Source organism: Rhinopithecus roxellana, chromosome 1, assembly GCF_007565055.1.
Source record: "Rhinopithecus roxellana isolate Shanxi Qingling chromosome 1, ASM756505v1, whole genome shotgun sequence".
In the NCBI taxonomy this organism is placed as follows: Eukaryota; Metazoa; Chordata; class Mammalia; order Primates; family Cercopithecidae; genus Rhinopithecus; species Rhinopithecus roxellana.
Window position 1 is genome coordinate 61,689,074 of NC_044549.1, and position 24,308 is coordinate 61,713,381.

Below are 24,308 nucleotides of genomic sequence, written 5' to 3' on the forward strand. Positions count from 1 at the left end.
AAGCTTACCTTCCACGTGGCCGCGTTGCGTCGGAAGTAAGCAAACATTCGTGTGAACCAGTTATAGATTTCATTTAGTGTTAGCTGCTTTTCTGGAGATTCGAGAATGGCCTGTGAAGCAAAATGTAACAGAAGATAATTTATGACCAAATCAGCAGAGTCATCGTTACAGTTTGTCGAAAATATAAAATCACTCTGATTCAGAGCTAAATCCTGAGAAAGGTTTCACAAAATGATCTAAGATTAACGGTTGTATTTAACAGTTCAATAGCAAAATTCGAAATGGAATTATCTAATTGTTTTGAGTTTTTATTTCTGTTTCCGTACAGAAATATTAATTTAGTAGTCATTCATAAAGCAGAATCAAAGAGAAATGCAAAACATTTCACTAGCTGATTAAAGCTCAGTAATTATTTAGAGCTCAGATTAATTCTAGGGATCAGAGATTACTGTAGCTTGTGATAATTGACTTGCCATCTTTAAACAGGCTCATTTTCACTGTTGTGTGAAATGAATTTCCTAATAATCACATCGTATTGTAATACTTAATCAAAAGCAATTATGTTATATATTGCAGTTTTAAAAAACCTTATAGAAAAGGTTTCAGCATGCTTGCATACTAAACGGTTTTAAATCTACTTCATCTGTATATCCATGTACACATATACCTTCTGATAGAATTTCATATACTGTGTTATTTACTTACCTGCCTAATTAAAGATGCATATGTAAATGGTGGTCTAACTTCTGCGTTCTTATAAAATTCTTGGTTCTGCGCAATATCTGCTGAATAAGAATCATTGTCCTATTAATTATCGCTTTTTAAAAAGGGGCTGGTCTACAAGAATTGCAGATTACAACTCTACATGAGGCAAAACGTGGATATCTACCTGACGAAATGGGCACGTTGTATTTGTCTGAGTACCGCCTGCGGATGGGTCCCACCGTGTGCATGCTGGTGGTGGTGATGACAGAGGGGCCTTGGGTGACGGGAGTCAGGGGGGCGGTTGGGGTCGTTGGAGTATGAGGTAAGCTCTGTGGAGAAGCCTCTGATGCGGACTTGGAGAGAGTGACACTTGATACCAGATTCAACTGTGAGAAAAAAAAAAAAAAAAAAAAAAAAAAACAACGTCTTAGGAGACCTTCAGAAAAACAGAGAAACCCAGGCACCACATCCAGCAGGAGTAACACAGAGGATGCGTGGGCAGCGCTCTTCCTCTAAGTAGATATGTTTGTCATGAACCGAAACACAAGGTAAGTCCTGCGTGAATTCACTTAGGATGCAGTGTAAGATATCTCTGGCAGCGGTCTGTTTTCCAAAGGCTGTTACATGCGTTCAAAAAGGGGTTACCTACCTGGGTGAGTTTGAGAACGTCTGAGTCAAGACATTTCTTTTATGGTGATGTCTCACCTATGGGCTTTAATGGCCTATCAGGCCTCGTCAACCTCAAAGAGGGACAGAAGTCCTTAGCAATGCCAGTGAAGCTGAGTATTTTAGGTGACACCAGTTGGGATACGCTGGTGTAGCTCTGAAGTGTCTAGCAGAACTTTCTGCAATATGTTAGCACAACCCAAGAGCTGTTTTTACTTGCTTTTTATTAAAACTAAACTTTAATAAATTTAAATGGAATGAGCCCCATGTGGCTAGTAGCTACCATACTGGACAGTCCAGGAAGGGCCTACTGAGCTCCACTGTGCAGCTTCGTGGATGATGAGAAATCCTGCAACTATGTGTGGCCTATTACATTAAACAAATGGACCTGACCCCACAAGCTGTCATTTGTTTCTTATCAATCAGTTGGCAGAAAATAAATCTTAAAAGCATTATGAGTAATCTTCATTAAATCTATCAAATACAGGCTTGGGATCTGTTAATTTTTTTTTTATTGTGACTTTTTTTTTTTTTTTTTTTGAGACGGAGTCTCGCTCTGTCGCCCAGGCTGGAGTGCAGTGGCCGGATCTCAGCTCACTGCAAGCTCCGCCTCCGGGGTTTACGCCATTCTCCTGCCTCAGCCTCCCGAGTGGCTGGGACTACAGGCGCCCACCACCTCGCCCGGCTAGTTTTTTTTTTTTTTTGCATTTTTTAGTAGAGACGGGGTTTCACCGTGTTAGCCAGGATGGTCTCGATCTCCTGACCTCGTGATCCGCCCGTCTCGGCCTCCCAAAGTGCTGGGATTACAGGCTTGAGCCACCGCGCCCGGCCTGAGACGGAGTCTTGCTCTGTCACCCAGGCTGGAGTGCAGTGGCCGGATCTCAGCTCACTGCAAGCTCCGCCTCCCAGGTTTACGCCATTCTCCTGCCTCAGCCTCCCAAGTAGCTGGGACTACAGGCGCCCACCACCTCCCCCGGCTAGTTTTTTGTATTTTTTAGTAGAGATGGGGTTTCACCGTGTTAGCCAGGATGGTCTCGATCTCCTGACCTCGTGATCCGCCCATCTTGGCCTCCCAAAGTGCTGGGATTACAGGCTTGAGCCACCGTGCCCGGCCCTTATTATGACATTCTTTTACAGAATATGGGAGATCTGGAACTGAGGTTTTTGATTTTTTTCCTTCAAGTTTTGAATGTTTTATAAAATGGGAAATAATCTGCTTCAAGTTAGGAAATGAGTATTATTTGAAGTAGAAGAGAAGAAAACAGGCTGGGCACGGTGGCTCACACCTGTAATCCCAGCACCTTGGGAGGCTGAGATGGGAGGATGTCTTGAGTCCAGGAGTTTGAAACCAGCCTGGAGAACATGGTGAAACTCTGTCTCTTTCAAAACACACACACAAATTAACCACGTGTGGTGGTACATGCCTGTAGTCCCAGATACCTAGGAGGCTGAGGTGGGAGGATAGCTTGAGCCTGGGAGGCATAGGTTGCAGTGAGCTGAGATCACACCACTGCATTCCAGCCTGGGTGACAGAGTAAGACTCTATCTCCAAAAAAAAAAAAAAAAAAAAAAAAAAATTAGCACTGTTTCAATTTATCTTTCTTACCTTCACCTTAAAGTACCGTTCTTACAAATACTAAAAGGGATAACCCTTTCCCAAAATTTGTTGGAACAGAAATGTTATTTTATGTCTGGCAATGCTGAAGAATTTGGTTGTTTTCAGCGTATGTATAACTGTTTATATGCTATCTCAGATACACAGACCCAGCCTAAAATCCAAAAAACTTCAGCAAAGTAGGCTTACTTGGTAACATTTTCTCAAACCAGATTTCAAATCACTTACCATAGTAAGTCTGTTTCACCAAGTCTGATTCACCATGCTACAGTCAGTCTTAAGTACAAGGCAGTATTTGTGGAAGGTATTAAAAATGAGATTCCTCTGAGATCGTAATCAAAGAACTTATTAAAAGAGAGTTCCAATATGTTGGGAAGACTCGACCTTTACTCACACTCAGTTAAAAAAAAAAAAAAAAAGAGGGGCCATGAGAATCTTCTCTAATATGTTTGAGGAGAGTTTCATAAAAAAGCAATGAATCTGAAGAAAAAGATCAAATATCATGAAGAAATACTAATGGAAAAATGTAAACATGGTGCTGGAAACGGAATGTTGTGAGCTTTGAGTTGTGCTTTCCTTTTTATTTTCAGCATAGAATGTTGACTCGGTGAGCAACAGACAATGTCCGTGAAGAGCAAGCTATGGAGATGGCACTGCCCTTACAAATGCACCAGCAAGCTGAGCAGATGCCATGAGTGGCTTTTTCTCTATAGTGCTGGAAACCGGGTTTTCTGACACACATTTGCAAACTAAGTGTGAACAGTTCACAGTAGCAGCCGCAGGATGGGGCAGAGCTGAGAAGCCAAGGGGGGAAGAGTTGGGGCTGACCTCTTCTTCACCTCCGGCCTTAATCACTGACCAAGTGCAGGAACAGTACGTATAAGCATCAGCCCAAGCAAAGGGTCAAGGAAATTAGTGCATGAAAGGCGAACGCTCATAAATATACAGCTTTTATAATTCAGATGCTGCTAAGCCTAAGCATCTTAGAGCACTTTGGAAAGTCAAGGGTAACATTTGTAAAAATCATGTTTTAAACCACCTGCCACTGTGTGGTCTCCTTTAATTCTCATACCACCACTAATATCTGAGATGTTATTACTCATACTTTACAGATAAGCAAACTGAGGCTTGGAAAGGTTAAATAATTTGCCCATATTCCCAACCCAGAACCAAAGTCAAACCAAACACCTGTACGATTCTAGATCCTTTGTATAATCATCTTATGCCTAGTTAATGGGAAAAATGAACACTAACCAGTTTCATTTCTCTGTATGCTCATTTTTGGAAAAGATTCCGTGCAGAGCATTTTATCCCTGCTTATGCATGACATTCAACACATGTAACTGAGTAAATATAAGGCAGTTAGTCCTACAATGACAAAAACAGGAATAAAACAGTTAACTGCTGCCCTTGAAGGGCTTACCATCGAACACATACGTCAGTCAAAGGGCAAAGGTACACAGTAACCACAAAGCAGTTCTGAGGACTGACTATACTTCTTGGCTTCTCTTTTCAGTTTAAGAACTTTTCCCTAAACACTGTGGCCTTCTTAAAGATGCAATGAAAATTACAAACACAAATGTCCTGCATGCATGCTCCCTTCCAGTTTTGGGAGGAAGATCACCAGGTTAACTGGGTTCCAGTTTCATTGTCAGAAATCAAAACTCATTCAGTAAGTGCAAGCCCATCTTTTTGGGTGTTCACAGCTAAGAAGAATAGACAAACCCCACAGTAAAACGTCATCAAACGCCAAAAGGATGTGAGTCTTGTAGCTTCCACCAAGATCTCACCAGTAGGACTCTCTCTACCAAAAAAGAGTCAACAGCGAAAAATAAAATCCCTCCAAGTTAGCACAATCCACAAAGGAAGAGATGAAGGTAGAATTTTCTGGAGGCTTTTGAACATTAGCAAGTGGGAATAAACATTGAGCCAGAAGAGGGCAGAGAGGGGGCTTACCAGGCTTGACAAATGACACCGTGATTCACACCCACTGCTGGGCTGTCTCTAATAAGCCACAGAGGAAGCAGCCAATCTCAGCTAATTACCAGATAAAAATGTATTGTAAGGACTCTAATTAGGAGACGCGGATGGAGGTGATCTAATGATTAAATGCTGCATTCGACTGACCCCACCATCAATGTGCAGTGGTGCAAGATGTCACTGGAATATTTTGTAGAAACAGTAATTTTATTTCGAGGAGGGGAGGCAGTAATATTTGTAATGATGGCTATGAGGTAAACTAATTAAAAGACAGTTCCTGGAGGAAGAGGGTGGCTGAGAGCAGCTGTGGCCATTCCAAAACCAAGTGCCAAGTCTCAATAGAGGAGCTGCAGTCAAGTGGAAAATTTCTGCCTGACCTCTGCCCTTGCTATTAATTTGCAGGAAAACTAATGACACATATACATATTCCCACAAAATTGTTCTAATTGCTAATTTGCCAAAGGAGCCCAGATTCCAAATTAAACATGACTGTAGCCTGTGAGGGAAGGAAGAAGAAAAAGCTGTACGCTCCAAACACAGGGTGCTTTGCCACACAAAATCACTTGAAGACTGAACCAACAAGTTAATGAAATGTCAACCTTGTCAACTAGTATAGAAGTTTCTTAACTTTTAAACTTCTGTTTGATGATCACATGCTTGTCTTGAGGAGAAACCATCTTCGAAAGGGAAAGTTGAGAGAGAGAGAGAGAGAGAGAGAGAGAATGGAGAAGAAAGATTCAAAACAGGCTCTGTGTTCAAACCAAACCTTCTCTTTTAATTAAGGCCTCTTTGAAAAAAGTGTGCCCCCCTAAAAAAATTAATTACACACTTAGAACAGAAGAGCACATGGGGAATGGTGTGGGTTTTTGCTGTAATCTTGAAATATTCATCTTAATTGTAAACTATTAATGTAATCATCAATTAGAAATGAAAGCATATGTGCTTTGTGTTTCTGATTGCAGTTAAGGTTTTAAAAGATAATTTTTTCTGGGGCACGGAGCAGGAAGGGAATGGACTGGGAGGGTTTCTTTTCCTGATGGAAAGCCTATTTTTCTTATTGTGTTCATTTTCTATTTAAAAGAAGTTGCTATGTTTAGAAGAGTCAGTAACTCTGATATGTTCTACATGGCAAGTTTCCATCATGTGATGATTTCAGCAAAGATAATCTCTTTGAAACTCTGGCCAAAAGTTAAATTCTTATGTCATTTAAAATTTGCTGTAGGGTTTTATTTTTTATATTTATTTGTTTCTCAGGCATCAGCTTTTCTTTTAGCCATCGAAACTATTCCAACTTGGTCGGCTACCCACTATTCTGCTTAGTCTTGTTGTTTTTTTTTTTTTTTAATTAATCTTTAGTTTTTAACAGTAATCTCCCCTCCTGTTTAAAGATGATGAGTCACTCACATTAAAAAAATAAACTGCTGATGTAAACCCCTGACAGAAACAGACTTGTAAGTATTCCCATAAGAACTCATTTTTATTTTTGTTTGTGCTCTTGCCTCACATGAAAACAGATTCTGAGAACAAAAGACAAACCTGAAACCCAAACACCAAGGGACACAACTGCGTAGTAGGGACTTTCGGGCTCACAGAACTTGTTTTTCTGCTCTTGGTTTTACTGGCCTGAGCCAGCTCAAGTCCTGCTTTAACTGCGTGGCGGTGTCATTTCTGGGCATGAATCACTGAGTTCAGACGGCCTTTCTGAGGCTGGAGGGACGTTACCAGGCCGTGTGGAGGGCAGGACAGTGGGTGGCAGCTGAAGGCCTTTGTTACAAGCCTTTGCTTTCCTTTCCTTTACCATCTCAGCCTGGCCCTGTTTTAGAGACGCGTGCTCGTGGAAGGTAATGACTTAGAAGGTGGTGGTATTGGCAAGGATACTAAAAGCAAAAACAAAAACATTCTAGTTGAAAGGTTGGGGTGGGGGGCACTTAATGAAAAACAGTATATAAAACAGCTTTTGTGTGGTGTGCCTAAGAATCCCTTTTTATGACTGCTTAATATTATTTCTCCAACTCTAAAGCAAGGACTCGGGCAGCCCAAATGATCCTTGAAGAGTTAAAAGACCCTTTTTTTTTCGGGGGGCACTCTGTTTTTATAGGAGCTAAAAACTCTTTCAAAACAGTCTTAATGGCTATGGTTAGAGGAAAAGAAAATCTGTAAAAATGAAAATCTAATACTGTATTTCATTCCAAATATCCAAGTTCCTGTAAGTGCTTTATAAGATTTTCGTCAAGAAGGATATACCACCTACACTATAATTACGTGCCCACCAAATCTCAAAGAATGTGGTTTCTCCAGAAGCAGAAGTTGTTCTCTGATGTGCAGGAATACCCTAAAGCAAAGCGTACCTCTCATGTACTCAGTATCATAAAATACGATTTACAGTGTTTTCCTGACATAATGACAGAGAGTGAAAAGTCTTTTTAAGAAATTCGTAGCAATTTAATAAAGTCATCATACCACAGACATGTTTCTTTTTGTTGTTTTTGTTTTGTCCTCTTAGTTTTTCACTCCCTCCCCCAAATGAAGTATCCTGGCAAATTCTCCACAGAGTAAGCATGGAGAAATTCACCTCCAAGCAATACATCTGGGTGTTTACTCTGAGAATGTTTACTGAGTTTGGAACAAAAGAATATCAGTCATTTTCATTAGGGCAGTTTACTGTTGTTTTTTGCTTCTCTTTCCATAGAAAAGAATAGAATCTTTTAAAACTTAAATAACAAGAAATGTGGCCATTCTAAATATAAGAACTGCTTTTCTGCTCTACCTGATAGCTAGAACTTAGGGCTGCTCTGGTCAACTTACACATACTACATATGTCCACGCAGTGTCCAGTCTTAATAAAATTAAAACTTTGAAAAGCTTGTTGTTAACTGATGTTGGTTATTCCTTTCCTTCCTCTACACTGATCCTCACCAATCAGAGGGACCGATTTGTGCACCCACTCTTAAGCTAAGGAAAGGTTCACGAGGCTGACCTCTTACCATTGCTTCCTGCTCATCTTTTAGGTTTCAGCTTAGACATCATTTCTACCAGAAGTCTCCCCTGACTTTATCATTCTGGGTCAGCTGTTCTACTTACAGGTAGTGCAATTCACGGAAAGTGAGACTGTGTGAGTATGTATATAGTTATTTGTTATTTCTTTTACCAGGCTCCAAACACCTCCACGGCAGGGATGGGCCTCGCTCATGCGACTGACTACTCTGTTCAGTATGTCACATACTCAAGACGTATTTGTTGATGGAATAGTTTGATTTCAAATGTAGGAATTCCCTTTCCATAACCAACTTGCACCTTGAGTCTTTGGTTTTGTTCTGAAAGGAAGGTTTTACTTAGGTTTAAAGAGACGTGACAGCAAGCAAGAAGAAAGGCTGTCGAAGGAGTCTGAGGGATGGGAAGCCCCTGAGCTCCTGTCCCAGTTCACTCATAAGCTTCCTTCCTCAGATCCATGTCTAAAAACTTGGGCACCTTCCCAAGATGAGCATATCCTCTAACTATCCAAATCTGATGAGTCCCACAATAGGATCCAGAAAATGCGTCTATGAGCGGATGTAAAAACAATCTAAGAACATTTTAGCAGTTTCTTTGATGCAAAGAAATGAGGACTGGTTGGATGATTGGATATAGCAAACGACACTTAACACCCAAATGGCATTTAGTGAAAAGCAACATTTACAGCAAAGTATTCTATCACTTAGTGACTAAGAATTTTAAAATAAACACGAGGTTTCTTTTACAAAGAAATGGAAAAAAGAAAAAGCTTCATGAACTTACTGGCAAGGTTGTAAAATCAAAGTCCCCACCTATGATTAGATTTGAATCCTGGTGACTGCTTGTTTCAAATCAAAGATTCTAGAAGGATACTCATTCAAACAAACACCATGCATTCTATTATTCAGGGTGGAATAAATTAATTACAGACTGCAGAGACTATTTTGCACGTGAGAATTAGTCACCAGAAAGCTCTGGGCCCTTAAAGTTGAAAGCATCAAGGGTTTGCTGTATGTGTGCGCCCTTTTTTTTTCTCCTTTTGGCAAAGAAGTGGAAATTTATGCAAAACATTACACGTCTACCTTTTATAATTAATTTCCCAATGCCTCACCTATACATATTTTAATAATTCCTGATTTATAAGATGGTATCTGTAATAAAATTTTCTATTTTCCAATAAATGAAAAGAAGGCAGGTTCACTCCGACAACAGAGTGTCACACAATATCTGCTTGTCAGGCACCAATTTTTACTTCTTACATGTAAGTTAAAGGATAAGGAATTTATAATGCTGCCTGTGAAGGGAACCACTTTTCATACACAAATGTGATCTTTTTTTTTTCAAAGGGTAATACAACAGTACATTTACATAAACTAATCCAAACAATCTATGTATTTGACAATGGCAAACCTCACACAGACGGCCTATTGTTGGTTTACATCTTGGAGTTCTTTATATTGGCTTGTAGCGCTGCTCTAGCTGTCAAAGGTTTGACTTGGACTCTAAATAAATGGTTATAGAAGTGCTGTGCAGCGATATTGGACTTCTTTGCAAAAGAAAACCTGCTGTGTATGAATTCAAAAGCTATTAATTTTTCAGTCAAAAATATTCGTGCCTATTTCTTTTAATAAAGAAATACTGTGCTGAGCTACTAAGAGATAATGTTGACTAGTGGTAGAGAATTTTCAATAGAGCAGTTAAAAATAAATTTAGTAGGAGGTCCCCTTCAAAGTAATAATTTTCTAGAATGTAAAACATTTTTTTTTAAATACTAATCAAGACAAACCTTCCATCCCTGTTCACTATCCCCCCCACCCCGCCCCATGCTTTTCCCTGTTTACCGGCTGCTTAACACTGGTCCTCCATGAAGAATCCAGTGGTCCTTTTGTGGCCCACGGGGGCTTACATACATGGTGCTCTCTGCCAACACCCAGCCCAGTCACTCGCCAAGTGCCCTACGGGGTTTTGTAGTTCCCTTAATTGTAACCTTCCTCTTCCCAAGGAGCCCCAAGATCCACACCTTGGGTGCTGGGTCCAACCATTATCCTATCATTGTTTTTGATCCGTGGAAGAAGACAGAGATAATCTCATTCTTGTTGCTAGGTGCAAAGACTCGAACCCTTCAATCTGGGAAAACCATTCCATTAAAGCCATCTTAAGACTTTCAGAAAGTTCCAAGGCAGTGAATGCCCTGTGCAGTCAGCTACACTTCTTCGAGATAACTTCAGCCAAGTCGTGTCAGAGGCTCATCAATTTGCTTAGCTGGGTTCAAGATCTTTCCAAAATCCTCCTTAGAAGGAGGGGCTGTTAGAAACAGCACAGTTGACTACTGATGCCACAACACTGAATGAGCTGGTTCTTTTTTTCCTTTCTTTTTGGTAGCCTACACATCCAGTCCTACAGCCATTTACTGTAAAATACACGGAAACTAAGGACTCCTTCCTAGTAAAAATGGATGCACGAAGTGTTTAATGATTTTATGTCCTATATCTCAGTAATGTGTTCTGTTTCAGACATTAATTTTGCCTGCCAACTGCATCTTGGCAGGCTACCATATTTGCTGGGTTAATAGTCTGACTCCGTTTTATTTCTATCACCATAAATCATACATATATGGGTGTATGTTTGCTTTATTTATAGAAAAAAATCAGTCAAAACAGATAAACCAATACTTTGCCATTACGCTGCATCATTGCATATTGATTAAAATTGCTGGTACTAACTATAGATTGTCAACGCTCAATTAATTTTCACACAGTGACTCCAAGCAAAATCAAATAAAGGCAGTGTACCTTTAAATTTTACAAATCTTAAAATCAAGAAGCAAAGCACTGTCTCCATTTTGAATAATCAGTTAAAGCTACTAGGAGAACTTTGGAAATGTAAGAGAAATACGACCATTAAAGAGATCGATTTATTACAAGAGGTCCAAGACAAAGTTTTAGGTTCAAACACGATCCTTCTGCTTCGATATTAACAGCCTGTGCTGGGATGACACCCTTCAAGGTCCAGTAAAAGGGAACAAGGCAAGAAAGAGGAGATTCTTACCAATCAAATGTAATTTCAGTGTACTGTGTTTGGTCTCCTAACTGTGAAAGAATAATTTTCATTTCAAACTCCTCAGTAACCACTAGAGCCTCTCCATAATTTAGCCTCTGACTATTCCAATAGTAGGTTTCCTATGTCTTTCCTCCGTTAGAGTTAGACTGGACTAGTCCCTGCTCTTTTTCCTAAACACCACTGTCTCTCAGCTTACCTGAGCTGAAATGCCCTTTCCTTTGCTGTCATGGTTTAGCTGTCTTCTCTGTGTTCCTACCATTCAGAAAGATTTTCTTTTTCCAGGGAGCTCTCATAATGTATTTCAGTACCTTGCCTGGGCACCAATCATTCTGCCCTTAAAGAAGAGCTGGGTGCTTGGGTCTTATGGGCAAGGACCATGTCTGAATCATCCTGTATCTCCCCAAATGCCTAGCATACGACCTTCATCATAAAGGGTAACCAGAAACAGTCACATGAATCTAATGCCTTCAAAACTCAAAGCTCTACCAAAGTAGGCTGGTCCCTCCTTCCTACGTTTGGGGTGGGGAAGTAGAAAAGGAATACTGTACATTTTGCTTTTTTCCCCTTGGTGGGGATCAGTACTTACGGGCTGAGGGGCGGCTTTGGGTTCTGTAGACTTCACATGCAGGTGGGTCATCATGGCTTGCAGGCGCTCTTTGTCTTTCGCAAGCTGGTAGGAAGAAAATGCTTTGTTATTTCTCTGAATAAAGATGCATGACTCTTTTAACACCAAAAATGATACATATTACAAATTACGCTATGGCACCATAGCACGTGATAAAATCATTTTCATTGTTTGTTTCTGAAAGCTACATGACCACTGCCAAACTCGAAGTAACCGGAGGTGCTGGTGTGCGATTTCTCAACACTAGATGCATTAGACTTTAACTGGGAAGTTCTAGACCTGCTGGCACCACGCAGTCCCATGGAGCATAGACAGCTAAAAACAAATGTGAATCATGCCTATTAACCAACCTTATTCCTGAGAAAAGCCAAGGGAAAACGAGCTAGGTAGCTAAAACCCATACATTCATCTGTTGTGGTTGTGGAAAAACTCCTAGACAGATGGATACATTTATGCAAAATTAGCTTCATCTTTCTTAACAGGTAGGCATAGATTAAGACAGTGCTGGCAAGTGATATTAGCAGGCCAGGAGCAGGCTCCAAGGGATGACAGGTTCCCATTTTCAAATGAGTGTAGAATAAGCTTGCTTATTCATTTACTCAAGATTTGAGTACCTGCTATGTGCTAGTCTCATCTTAATAATTTAAGTGTCCTTATTCCATAAAAAACGATCTTCTGAAGTCACACAAGTTTCTAATTGGATATACACAGTAGGCACTGAAATACTACTTATTGGAAGCTACATCCTTCATGCTTTGCTTGGACTGCTTTAACTCGATATTTTCAATAGTTCAAGACATTTGGGCATAGGGGACACATAACGATTACTTCTGTAAAAGAAGTGGGAAATACATCCCCTAAAGATAAAGGGATAGTTAAGAGAACAGCTGTGGCATTTAGGGAAAATGGAGAGGAGATTAATATGAGAGAGAGAGAGAGAGGAGAGGGAGAGAATGCAGTTTCATTTCAATACTTTGGTAGATCATTTGTCCAAAATAATGCCTTAGAATTAAGGAGGGACTCATTAGTTCTGTCACATAATTAACCTTAAATCCTTTAAAAATCAACAGTTTTTTTAAAATCTTAAATTATTCCCAAATAAAAAAACAAATGCACCTTATCTATTTCAATACAGTTATTTTCTGAGGAAGAAGGGGGACGGGGGTCGGGGATTGTGGAAAGACAGAGAAAAAGGAAAGAGCACAAAAGGGAGAAGGGAAAAAGCTTTCAGCTTATCCCTACTGGATGACTCAGTCTCAAGCCATATCACATTTGATTTTTTTTTCTTTTTATTCCCTTGTGGTTCAGGGAGGAATAAATTAAGAGAGAAAAAAAAAAAAAAAAAAAAAAGCCGTACAGTGTTAGCATTTATCTTTCAACAAACAGGAAATGAAAATGATACCATATTAGGAGCCACTTGATGTTATTCCTCCTCTGTTCTTTAGTAAGTTATTGAACAGCCAAACTAAAAGATTCTCTGAACACATAATGCTAAAGGAATTTAGTTTTCCAAAGAGGCTTAGAACAATTAAAATGTTGGGAATGCTATTTTTCTGCCATTATTATTCATTTTTGTAATGTAAGTATCCTAAGCTTTTTGATGTCAAATACTCAGACTTTTTAAGAAATGTTTTGTTTTAAAGTTATCAAAGGGCAGAAGGAATTTAAAGTTATCAAAGGGCAGAAATCAACTGTATTTTTCTTAAGAAGAAGAAGTAGTCTGTCATGCTGAACAATACAAATTAAAGGGTGAGAGGTGATATTTACTGAAGTCTGCTGAATATTAACTGTGACTTAATTTGGGGGTAAACAGTGTTGATGTAGCAATTATAAAGACTAAGTGTGGTACAAGGAAAATCCAAATCCCGAGCATTTAAAGGAAACATCTCCTCCATATTTCTGTCCAAAGGTCTACCAAGCTGATCTTTTACTGGTCAGCCAAAGGTAGCAACACTACATTGCAAACACATACCTAGAATTTGTATACACGGCCACTTTCATAAACCCTGGAGGTAACTGCCATTGGAAACATTTTCATATTTTTCCATGAGCACACTGCTTAGAATTCATCACCAATTCTGAGAGTTCTCCAGGAACCTCAATGGTACCACCCTAGCTCTGCTTTTCTAAAAGATGGACAAGGTTACAGAAAAAGGCAAAAATCTAACTTTTTGGTTTTGTTTGGTTAGTGCAAACTAATGTGTAGTATCATATTCTTGAATGAGTTTAAGACTTTAAATCAATTATAGCTCTAACACAAACTGTTTTAACAATTACAGAAACCCGCCAAATTCAGTTTTTCTTTTAGGCAAAAAGGCTAAACATTCACACCTATTGAAACCACATCCTGTCTACAATGTCTGTCTTACATTTGTAATACTAACTGCTCCTTCCAAGAGCTTTCACATTCTTTATTACTTTTTATGCCATCATCCCATGGGCTCACCATCGCCATCAATTTTCACAGCATCCTTTCATTATTAAAATATGAGGTTTGGACAAACATTTAATATTAGCAAGTATATTCCAGCATTTCCTCTTAAACTATGAATTCCATGAAAAGCAAAGAAAAGGAGGTTGAGACATTCAATCCAAAGGCCCACTAAAATTTGGTTGACAAATTAAAAAGAAAATTTGTGTGGAAATATCAGAAGAGAATTACTCTCTAAAAAACTTTCCCAGTGGGTATGGAATGAGTATCTAGCATAAAGGGAATGACAGTGGCCTAAACATTAAAGGGAGCTGTTTGTGCAGGGGTCATTTTAATCTACTGAGTTTGTTCAACCGTTCCGTAGAACTGTGGCAGGGTGAAAACGGTTAAGGATGTGGACAAAACAATCATGCTGTGCTGTGTTCAAATCCTGGCTCAGTGACTCAACACATTATGTAACCTTTTTAATTACCTAGTTTCTCCTTCTAAATATGGAATGATCATCTCTGAACTCTGAAGGGGTGTTCTGAAGATCAGAAGAGTTCTTGCACATAATAAGCTTAGCAAAATGACTAGTGCTTCACGAATGCTCAACAATTTTCTCATTTTTTTAAAAAAGAAAAGTGAAATTGATCCAGTGTATCTAGACTTGTCCTGGCTGAGGATATGTTTGAAATCTGGATCTGCTTACCAGGGGTTCAGTGGAGTTTGCAGCTGGGCTAACTGGGAAGAGAAATAATTTTGATCGTTTAAAGAATGGAACAGAAAGCGAAGGAAAGATGAAGCCCACTTCTTATCAATTTGTCTCAGGTTCTTACTGTAGCTTCCCCTCATCTTGGGCAAATATTTTTCTACCCTTTGGCTGAAACAGGTCATCTGCTCTTCTCTAAGCTATGGCCTCAAATTAGGTTTGAGATAGTCTGGGCTGTGAAAGATCAGAATTTGTGTATTGCACCCGAGCCAACTGATAACTGCCAAAGGCTAGGAGTTCCATTCAACATCCTCAAAGATACAAACTAAGATTAAACTCATTATTTTAACAGAGAAAAGGGAACATGGTTTGGGGTTCATTTAACATCACCATTTTCTATGTTGTCAGGAGGACTAATCATTTTAAGGCCAATTTGGCAGTTCTTACTCGTGAGAAACAAAACTCTGCTGAAATAAATGAAGGGCTTGGTATGTGTAAAAATGCTAGACTTCTTGAGGACAGATGAGAAGAAAGGGCCAAGACACTCCTTTGATTTAACAGAGGTAAAGGCTACTGTGGCTATTTCAAGTCCCTTAGCCCTATTCTGTTTTGTAACTGGGGAAACTGAGGTTTGCAAGGTACACATATCGGAGGTCAGGGAACTGGGAAAGGGCAGAAATAAGACTAGGGTCCCAGTTATATGGTGCTTAGTCTGAGTTTCCCACACTAGTGTGATTCTAAGAATCACCTGGGACAATAACTCAAATCATAGGTCATAGTCTACCTCCCCACTCTCATGCTGAACTACTGCTCCCAGAGTTAGATGGGATTTTAAATTACGAAAAGAAAGTGTCTTTTCAAAGAGTCTCCATGGAACGGGGGCACATGGAGTTTTAAGAGGCACCTAAATGAATGGATGAGTTCAGATTATCCCATACAATGATGATCTCCAAGTTAACCGACTGGGGTCTCACCTAAACATGCTGGAGCCAACACTCCAACGGTGAGACCTGGAAGTAGGTATTTTTAAATAAGGACCCCAACTGTCCAAGTATAATGAAGTTAAATGGGAGACACTACTCTCTGCCATGGATTGAGAAGGCCTTCAACAGTGGCTGTATACATTTCCTCAGGAGTTTTGTATACAATGATGATCCAAAGAGATTAACCCGATTTGGGCAGAGCATATCCAGTAACACTGGATCTCTAAAGGTCTCTAAAGTACATAGGATGAAAAGAAGAAAAACAAGGGGGAGAAAAAGCAGTGACAAGAAGGAGCAGAACTCAAATTACTCTACCAAACTGAGCATTTACCAGTTATTTCTGACCCACCTCGTCCAACTATGGCTTCAGAACTTAGTACCAGTGAAAAACTTCTGAATGATTTCTTTCACACCAACTACAACATTCAGGTGGTGGCCAATATATGGCTCATTTCACCCCAATCGAAGAATTTCCCTACTTTTATTGTACTCTGTCACCATCTTAACATTCCTTACATGTGATTATTAAAGACTCTCTTGACATTTAAAGCAGACACACACTAATACTCAGTCATAGTCTAGGAATTCTAATGCTCCCAGAGTAAGGCAGGATTTTAAATTATGAAAAATAAGTGTCGTGGTTTTCACAGAAGGCCATGGAAGTGAGAAACCCAGAGACTCACTCTCTTCTTTTTCTCGGCTCCGGTTACAAAGCAGTCGCAAGATGGAACTACCATGCTGTTAGGACCTCTCCTTCCCCGACATGCTCAGGGCTTGTGCAGGAGGCTCTGTGAGGCCGCTGGTATAGGAACTGTCCTGAGTATTGCCTCGAATAGGGTTAGACAGGGCCAAAGGGGGATACATTACAGATAATAAATTTGCTAAAGTCTAGGAGGCTGGTGTGATTACAAATAGCACCACTAATGGTACAGTAATCACATGTAAAGTTCGTACAGTAATTGATTTGTGTTAGGATTAATGTCTCCCTCTGCTACTGAAACTTGTGCACTTTTCTCCCTGCTGACATTTTCTTAGAGCTTACAATTCCTGGTGTAGATGATTTGGGAGATGTTGGAGTGATGCCAGCATCACCGGACTCCAGCCTTGCTTTGCTACCATGGATTGCCCATGACAGAGCTCCACGAGGCAGAGGGGCATGGCCCCCAAAGCCAGGTTTTAAAACCAGTTCCTTCATAGAGCCCAACAGGGCCACAATGATCCTCTGGGGGAAAGCATAAGGCAGGATCCCACAATGAAAGGAGCACAGGCTACAAAGGCTGGGTTAACCTCCTAGGCTCTGCCCTTATTCGCCATTGGCTTTAAACAAGTTAATCGGACCTCCTAAACCTCAGTTTCCCTATCTGGAGGGATCCCTGAAAACTATTTCTTTGACTCTTAAGAAGCCAGTGATAGTTAAAATAACCATGGATTTAGTAATACCTTCTTAAAGAATAAGAAGAGGCCGGGCGCGGTGGCTCAAGCCTGTAATCCCAGCACTTTGGGAGGCCGAGACGGGCGGATCACAAGGTCAGGAGATCGAGATCATCCTGGCTAACCCGGTGAAACCCCGTCTCTACTAAAAAATACAAAAAAAAAAAACTAGCCGGGCGAGGTGGTGGGCGCCTGTAGTCCCAGCTACTCGGGAGGCTGAGGCAGGAGAATGGCGTGAACCCGGGAGGCGGAGCTTGCAGTGAGCGGAGATCCAGCCACTGCACTCCAGCCTGGGTGACAGAGCAAGACTCCGTCTCAAAAAAAAAAAAAAAAAAAAAAAAAAAAAAAAAAAAAGAATAAGAAGAAACACTACATTAAACACACTCATTAAATGTAAGACATACATTAATTTCCAAATGTTATATTTTTTCTTTTAAAAAGTGACTCCTGGCTGGACACACTGGCCTGTAATCCCAGCTCTTCGGGAGGCCGAGGCAGGTGGATCCCTTGAGCTCAGGAGTTTGAGATCATCCTGGCCAACATGATGAAACCTCTCTCTACTAAAAATACAAAAACAAGCAGGGCATGGTGGCACATGCCTGCTGTCCCAGCTACTCGGGAGGCCGAGTCAGGAGGATCGCTTGAACCCAGGAGGTGGAGGTTGCAGTGAGCTGAGATCCTGCCACTATACTCCAGCCTGGGAGACACAGCAAGACTCTGTCTCAAAAAAAAAAAAAAAAAAAAAAAAAAGTGACTTTTAGAATCAAGGAAATAGGGTGGTGTCTACCCACAGAGGGACTGTGGGGACTCCAAGAAATTGGGGACAGAAGGCACCTCCGACAGTGCCCTGGCACACAGCAGGAGCTCAATAGCTGGCCAGTCAAATGGTGTGCAAATCAGATGAAATAATTACAAGCAGAAGATGGGGCATTCCATAGCTCTCTCCCACTGCTAGTGGAGTAGGGTGACCAACTCCTCCCAGCTTGCCCAGGATTTTTCCAGTTTTGAAACTGAAAATCCCAACTCTCAGGAATCCCTTCAGTCCAAGAAAGTAAACTGGGACAGCTGGTCACCCTGTTTTGTGTTAAACAGACAGATGAATTTTAAGAGCAATATATTCTTCCACTATCCTTTCTTCCTTATCCTACAATCTAGGCAACATCTTCCATGGCTCCCTTGGCCTGGAATGTCCTTGCCAACAACCCTTTCCACTGTCACCTTCCCCAATCCCTCACCCCTTGCTTTTAGAAACTCTGCCTGGCAGGGAAATTAAAGGCATCCTGGTTTTACCCTACTAGGTTGTGTAGTACAGGAAGAGGCCATGCCACCTTACTTACCTGCATCCGGTGCTCTCTATATAACAGGTGCTTGATAAGTAGTGACTGAATGGAACAAAATCTTTAAAGAATAAAAGGCACACACACCTCTACCCCATCTCCTGCCAGGCAGATCAACCTTGGTTTGGTTGATTCCTTTTTCCCTTGCCTGCTGTCAATATTCATTTTAAAGGGCCTAGAGGCTGAGGGGTTGTAGGAAGCCTGTCCTGAACCTGCCCCCATGACACATGATGAAAACATCAGGACATCTTCATCCATCAGAGAAAACATATAGCAATTCAGCAATGTCACATGATCATAGAACAAATTAAAACCACTATATGTGGTCAGAAATATGTATCTGTAACACCACTGTCTCAGCTTCCTAAGTGAAGTCAATTCTATCAGATTTTTTTTTTCTGTCTGTGAAATCGGATGGTTTCCCCATTCCCCCAAACGGAATTACAATCCAGCCACCACTGCAACTTTTTGTGACACCTCATCTTTAGCTTAGAGGCTACAAGAGTTCACATGAATGTCCCACCTAAGAGGACCCAAGTAATCTGGATTCATATGAATTTACATCCCCAGGCCCGTGGCCGGTGGACAGTGGGTGCCCAATATTGCGGAAGCTTCAAGTGTTTCCTTATAATCCTGGCCATGGCATTTCTCAGTAGGGAGTTCTTATCCTCAAAAACTTTGTACTTCCTGTGTCTCTGTCCATCTGTCGTGATGGGGGTAGAGGGAAGACTGCACATTTCATAACCTATATAAGATTATGTATAGTGATTATGGGAATTTTCTCCACTCCATTTCTAACTCATCTCCTTGTCTGTACATCATTCCAGAAGAATCCGTCAAAAAGGAACAGATGAAATCTTACTGCATTCCCTGACTTCAAAAAGCCATGTATGTCATTGACAAAAATGATTTTTGTGGTGTCTGTCTCACTGTTAGGTGTCTATGTGTATAGTATAAGGACCTCATACACTTCTCCGGGTTTACACTTTTAGACCCCAGGTAATACCTGGGTAAAATGGTAAAAGAAAAATGTTTTGGTAAAATGTTTAAAAATTATAACTGTCTTCGGAATAATGAAATGCAGTAAGAAATGTTTGAAAAGGCTCAGAAGGCCCACTGAGATGTCTTCTTCACTCTTCTCTAAATGAGACCAGTAGAAGGTTGCAACAAGAGAATGGAATTAACCAACCCTTCTCTGTTAACAAGCTCTACACAAACATTCTTTCTACTGCTAAGAAAACATTCACCATATATTTTTATATCTCTCAACAAAAATTTAACAAATATAGATGTACCTTGCCTTTTGTAATTGATATTTCTATCGAAACTTTGGTTTTGTAAATCAAGTCATATTTTGTGATTTTTTTTTTTTTTTTTTGAGACGGAGTTTCACTCTTATTGCCCAGGCTGGAGTGCAATGGCGCGATCTCAGGTCACTGCAACCTCCACCTCCCAGGTTCAAGCAATTCTCCTGCTTCAGCCTCCCAAGTAGCTGGGATTACAGGCATGTGCCACTGTGCCCGGCTAATTCTGTATTTTTAATAGAGATGGGGTTTCTCCATGTTGGTCAGGCTGGTCTCGAACTTCCAATCTCAGGTGATCCGCCTGCCTCAGCCTTCCAAAGTGCTGGGATTACAGGCGTGAGCCACCGCGCCTGCCCGGCCTCAAGTCATATTTTAAATATACAGGGACAGGACAGCTCTCATGTACAGTGCTGATTAGACAGTCTAAATCAGTCTCCATAACCCATTGTCTTTATTTCTGCCCAGTTGCCTGAAATCTCACCAGTACAGCCTTGAAGGCTTTTCAGTTTAATTCAAGTGTAGTATTGTACAGATAGCTCTACGGAGGGGAACATCTCTAGCCATTATCCCCTATGGCTAACAGTAGTTATTTTGGAAAAATTGTATCTTTCTCTTTAGGGAGGTTTGTCTGACAGATCAGAGACACAAGGGCCTTCCATTTGGGGTAAAAGGTTTCTGGGGTTTAAATTCAAGGAGGCTGTCTAGGTACATAGCGCTTAAGTGACCTTCACCAGCTTTGGTTACTTCTACAGCTACTGTGCCCTCTGAATTCTCCTGTGGAATCCTTTCATGATGACCCTCTAGGTTAGACAACCTGAACCTCCGTCAATGTATATGGTAAGATTCGATCTGAGCTTACTGGGTTTGTTTTTACAATGGGGCACATGTGTGGTCTATCTCGACCACATGTGAACACTTAATTACCGTGCTGCAGAGGGAGGTCTTGCAAGTCTGAGTGGCAGGGGTGATTTCTCCTCCTCCTCTAATACAGTGATCATCGCCCTTTGGGAATTGATGAAAACTTAACTGCTCTTTCCTGTAGTGCTAAGTGGTACAAATGTTTTTCAAATTCAAGTTAATCAATGATAATTTTATAACACACTTTGAGAGATACTTGGAGGTTCAAGTTTTTCCTGGACTGATAAATGCTTTAAGAAATATGAAGTAGGCCTTGGGTCAGTAATGTGCAGGTCATCCCCTCTAAAGGAGGTGACGCACCAGTCTGTGGCTGAGAGAACAAGGGAGGCACGATGCCAACAGAAAACAGAAATAGGCTGTTTGAGGACAAGTACACCTCTTTAAAGTATTCCTGCTGCTGGAGGGACCTGATTGCCCCAATAACTCAGGTTCTATGGGCACAATGACTGGTAGTCAAGTAAGTTAAAAAGTATGTTTCTAGACACTGGTACATTAAGTGGCAAATGGAACAGCACAAGCCTAGCCATGCTGAACTGCAGAGAAAGAGGAAGCCTATAAAGAATAGATTCCTTTGAATATAACTGTACTATGTCCCAAATGCCCCCATATGTGGTAGGTCTGCAACTCAAAGACTCAATCGAATTAAGGCTTCTCTTAACTGTGTCTCAGGGAAAGGGTTCTTTAAATACTAAAAATTGCTAACATTTTCTTATCTATTTCATCTGATCGAATGGTAACTAATGGATATAATCTGCTTTGGCTTGGCCCCTTTCTAGCATTGAAACTCTCTTTTGAATAAATTTCTGGTGTTCTCAAGAACCTGTTAACGTCAGCTAGCGCTGTCCAATGAATGGACAGTCTCACTAGCAAATTATTTTGTAGTCTATTCTTCCTTCTAGACTGTAAGAACTTGGAGGGCAGCTTTATCTGTTTTAATCACTGTACTTTGCAGTAGCTCCAGCAAGATTCCTGCTATCTGAAAGGTTCGAAAATGCTTGCTAAATGGGTAAGTGGATGGATGAATGAATGGGTGGGGGGATGAATGGATGGGTGGATGAAAGAATGAATGAATATCCCTCGTCCAGCTTTCCATGACCTCCAAAACTGGCAGGCACTTGCCTTGTGAAGACGCTAGTAGGGAAAACTGACCCATGTAGGAGACTAGATTGGTTTTATACACCCTGGCTACAAGGAAGAGATAAAAGGGGTGAACAGAGCTTTAGGCAGCCAGAACCTAAGGGGACAAGCTGCTAATACTGTAATACAAATTGTTTTTCTGATCCTCTTGACCAGGGGTGCCTGGCAAACTTCTGTAAGAGCCAGATCATAAATATTTCAGCTTTGCAGGCCATGTAGATTCAGTTTCAATTACTTGACTCTCCCTACTGTAGAGAAAAGCGGCAATAGGTAATAAGTAAATGAATGGGCATGGGTATGGCTGTGTTCTCATATAATTTTATGTATGAACACTGAAATTGGAATTCCTAGACTTTTTACCAGTCACGAAATAATGTTCTTCTTTAGATTTTTCCCTCAACCATTTAAAATATAAAAACATTCCCTAGCTTGTGAGATTTGGCCTGAGGTCTGTGGGTTGCTAACCCCTGCTCTCAACGAGATCTATGTCATCACTCTGATAATTCCTCAAGCTTTGCAGAAATAGAACACGTCAGAATTAGCTTGTTATCCCTTCCTCCATTACAGCAAACTCCCCCACAAAAACATTACGAGGAACGACCACATTATACTAACTTCTGGCCAGATCATCTTTGATGTCTATCACAAGTTGAAAAACCTGCCTTCAGTTTGATTTATAGCTGAAGGATAAAAGGAAATCTAGAAATAAATGCGATCTATAAATAATCAAAGAATCCTTATATGTTTGTACTACTTCTAGGCCACACCCACCAAAAAAAACAACAAGAAAGCTGCCAGGAGATAAACACTTAATTTATTGATGATGGTCTAAATCTTTTCCTTCTCCTAACCTCTTTTTGTGGAGAGCGAAGAATAATTCATAAAATAAATGCTCACTTCTTCAGTAATTAACAATGGCTGAACACTCTAATCTGTAGTCTAGAACGGCTACCTGACAAACCGTGACAATTCTGGTCAACGATTTATTTTAGCCCATCATTAAAAATTTAACGTTATCAAATAAATAAATGCAGAAGCTTCTATCACTTTATAAATACCACCACCAATACGTACAAATTCAGGTAGAAAGGTAGTTTATTCTTTCTTTATTTTTGAGACAGAATCTCACTCTGTCTCCCAGGCTGGAGTGCAGTGGCACAATCTTGGCTCACTGCAACCTCCGCCTCCCGGGTTCAAGCAATTCTTTTGCCTCAGCCTCCCGAGTAGACGGGATTACAGGTGCCCGCCACCACACCTGGCTAATTTTTCTGTTTTTAGTAGAGACAGGGTTTCACCATATTGGCCAGGCTGGTCTCGAACTCCTGACCTTGTGATCCACCTTCCTTGGCCTCCCAAAGGGCTGTGATTACAGGCCAGATCTTCCAGTTTATTCTTTTGAATCCAGTTTGTCAAGGGCTGCGTCTTAATCATAAAAGAACTGTGGGGGTGGGTTACATCTATTGCTGTTTTTTTCTTCTCAATAAACATGTTAATGTAAAGATGTTTCCAAAGACTTATTTTAAAATGTTGAGATTTTATGATGTGCCCTTTTCCTGTGTAAATATCTTACTGTTCTAATAAGTTTATATCCAGAGTTTGAATGGAAAAATATTAACTGGCTAACAAAAATAACTTTTGAGAAAAATCCTACTAAAAAATGTAATTTGTCATGTAAGATGATAACTAATTTAAAAAAATCTTTTCTATCCTGAAAAGTCACAACAAAAAGTTTAAGTGTGTTTTGGCTGATTTTTCTCCGCAACTATTTGAAGCTGTAAATGACTTAACTCAGTAAAATTCCAAATGTAATTATCTTCTGTACTTAGCCTAGGGCTCTCCATATATCTCAGCATTGCTGTCTTGCATACAAAATAGGCTTTTCGATGGCTGGTAACAATATAATGTACAACATTGTTTTAATTTCCCCTAGTCGGCTAACCTCTTGCCTACACTGAACCAGCCAGAGGAAGAAGCCACTGTGAGTCATCAAGCACTCAAAAGCATTTTGGAACTTGGCTGCATAAATGGGGTTTGCAGGGTCAGGCAGTTGCAATTGTACATTTTAATAATCTCCATTTCTGACCCAATTTTTACTTTTAGAAACTAATTTTCTATTAATTATACCAAGAATGGAATTATTGTTAAAATATGGTAGTTTATCAAGTTATACCCGGAAGTACAACTCACATTAAAAAAAACTCCCCATCTCTCACACTGTGATTCCCAGGAAAACCTGCAAACTTCATTTTCCCTAGTCATAAAGCACATTCAACATAGCCATTGTTTCTAAATACTAGATTAGATATATATAAATATATATATGATATATACATTCTATATTAATATATCTGATTATGTGCATGTGTGTTTAAGATGTGCACGGTGAACTCTCAATTATTCTTAGTGGTGGAGAGAAAAAAGGACAATGCAAAAT

The 24,308-nt window shown here is 40.3% G+C and overlaps 1 protein-coding gene across 13 annotated transcripts in view; it reads right to left on the reverse strand.

Moving 5' to 3' along the window:
* Positions 1 to 24,308, reverse strand: part of FOXP1 (forkhead box P1) — a 632,214-nt gene that overhangs the window by 20,322 nt on the left and 587,584 nt on the right. For 10 of the 13 annotated variants that reach the window (XM_030918333.1, XM_030918145.1, XM_030918197.1 and 7 more), the window contains 4 exons: positions 11,604 to 11,687; positions 890 to 1,091; positions 706 to 785; positions 9 to 110 (listed from right to left, as the gene is read on the reverse strand). In XM_030918333.1, coding sequence (XP_030774193.1) covers positions 9 to 110; positions 706 to 785; positions 890 to 1,091; positions 11,604 to 11,687 — 468 coding nt within the window. The remainder of the gene's footprint in view (positions 1 to 8; positions 111 to 705; positions 786 to 889; positions 1,092 to 11,603; positions 11,688 to 24,308) is intronic. The other 3 variants (XM_030918371.1, XM_030918286.1, XM_030918060.1) reach the window with 1 other exon arrangement.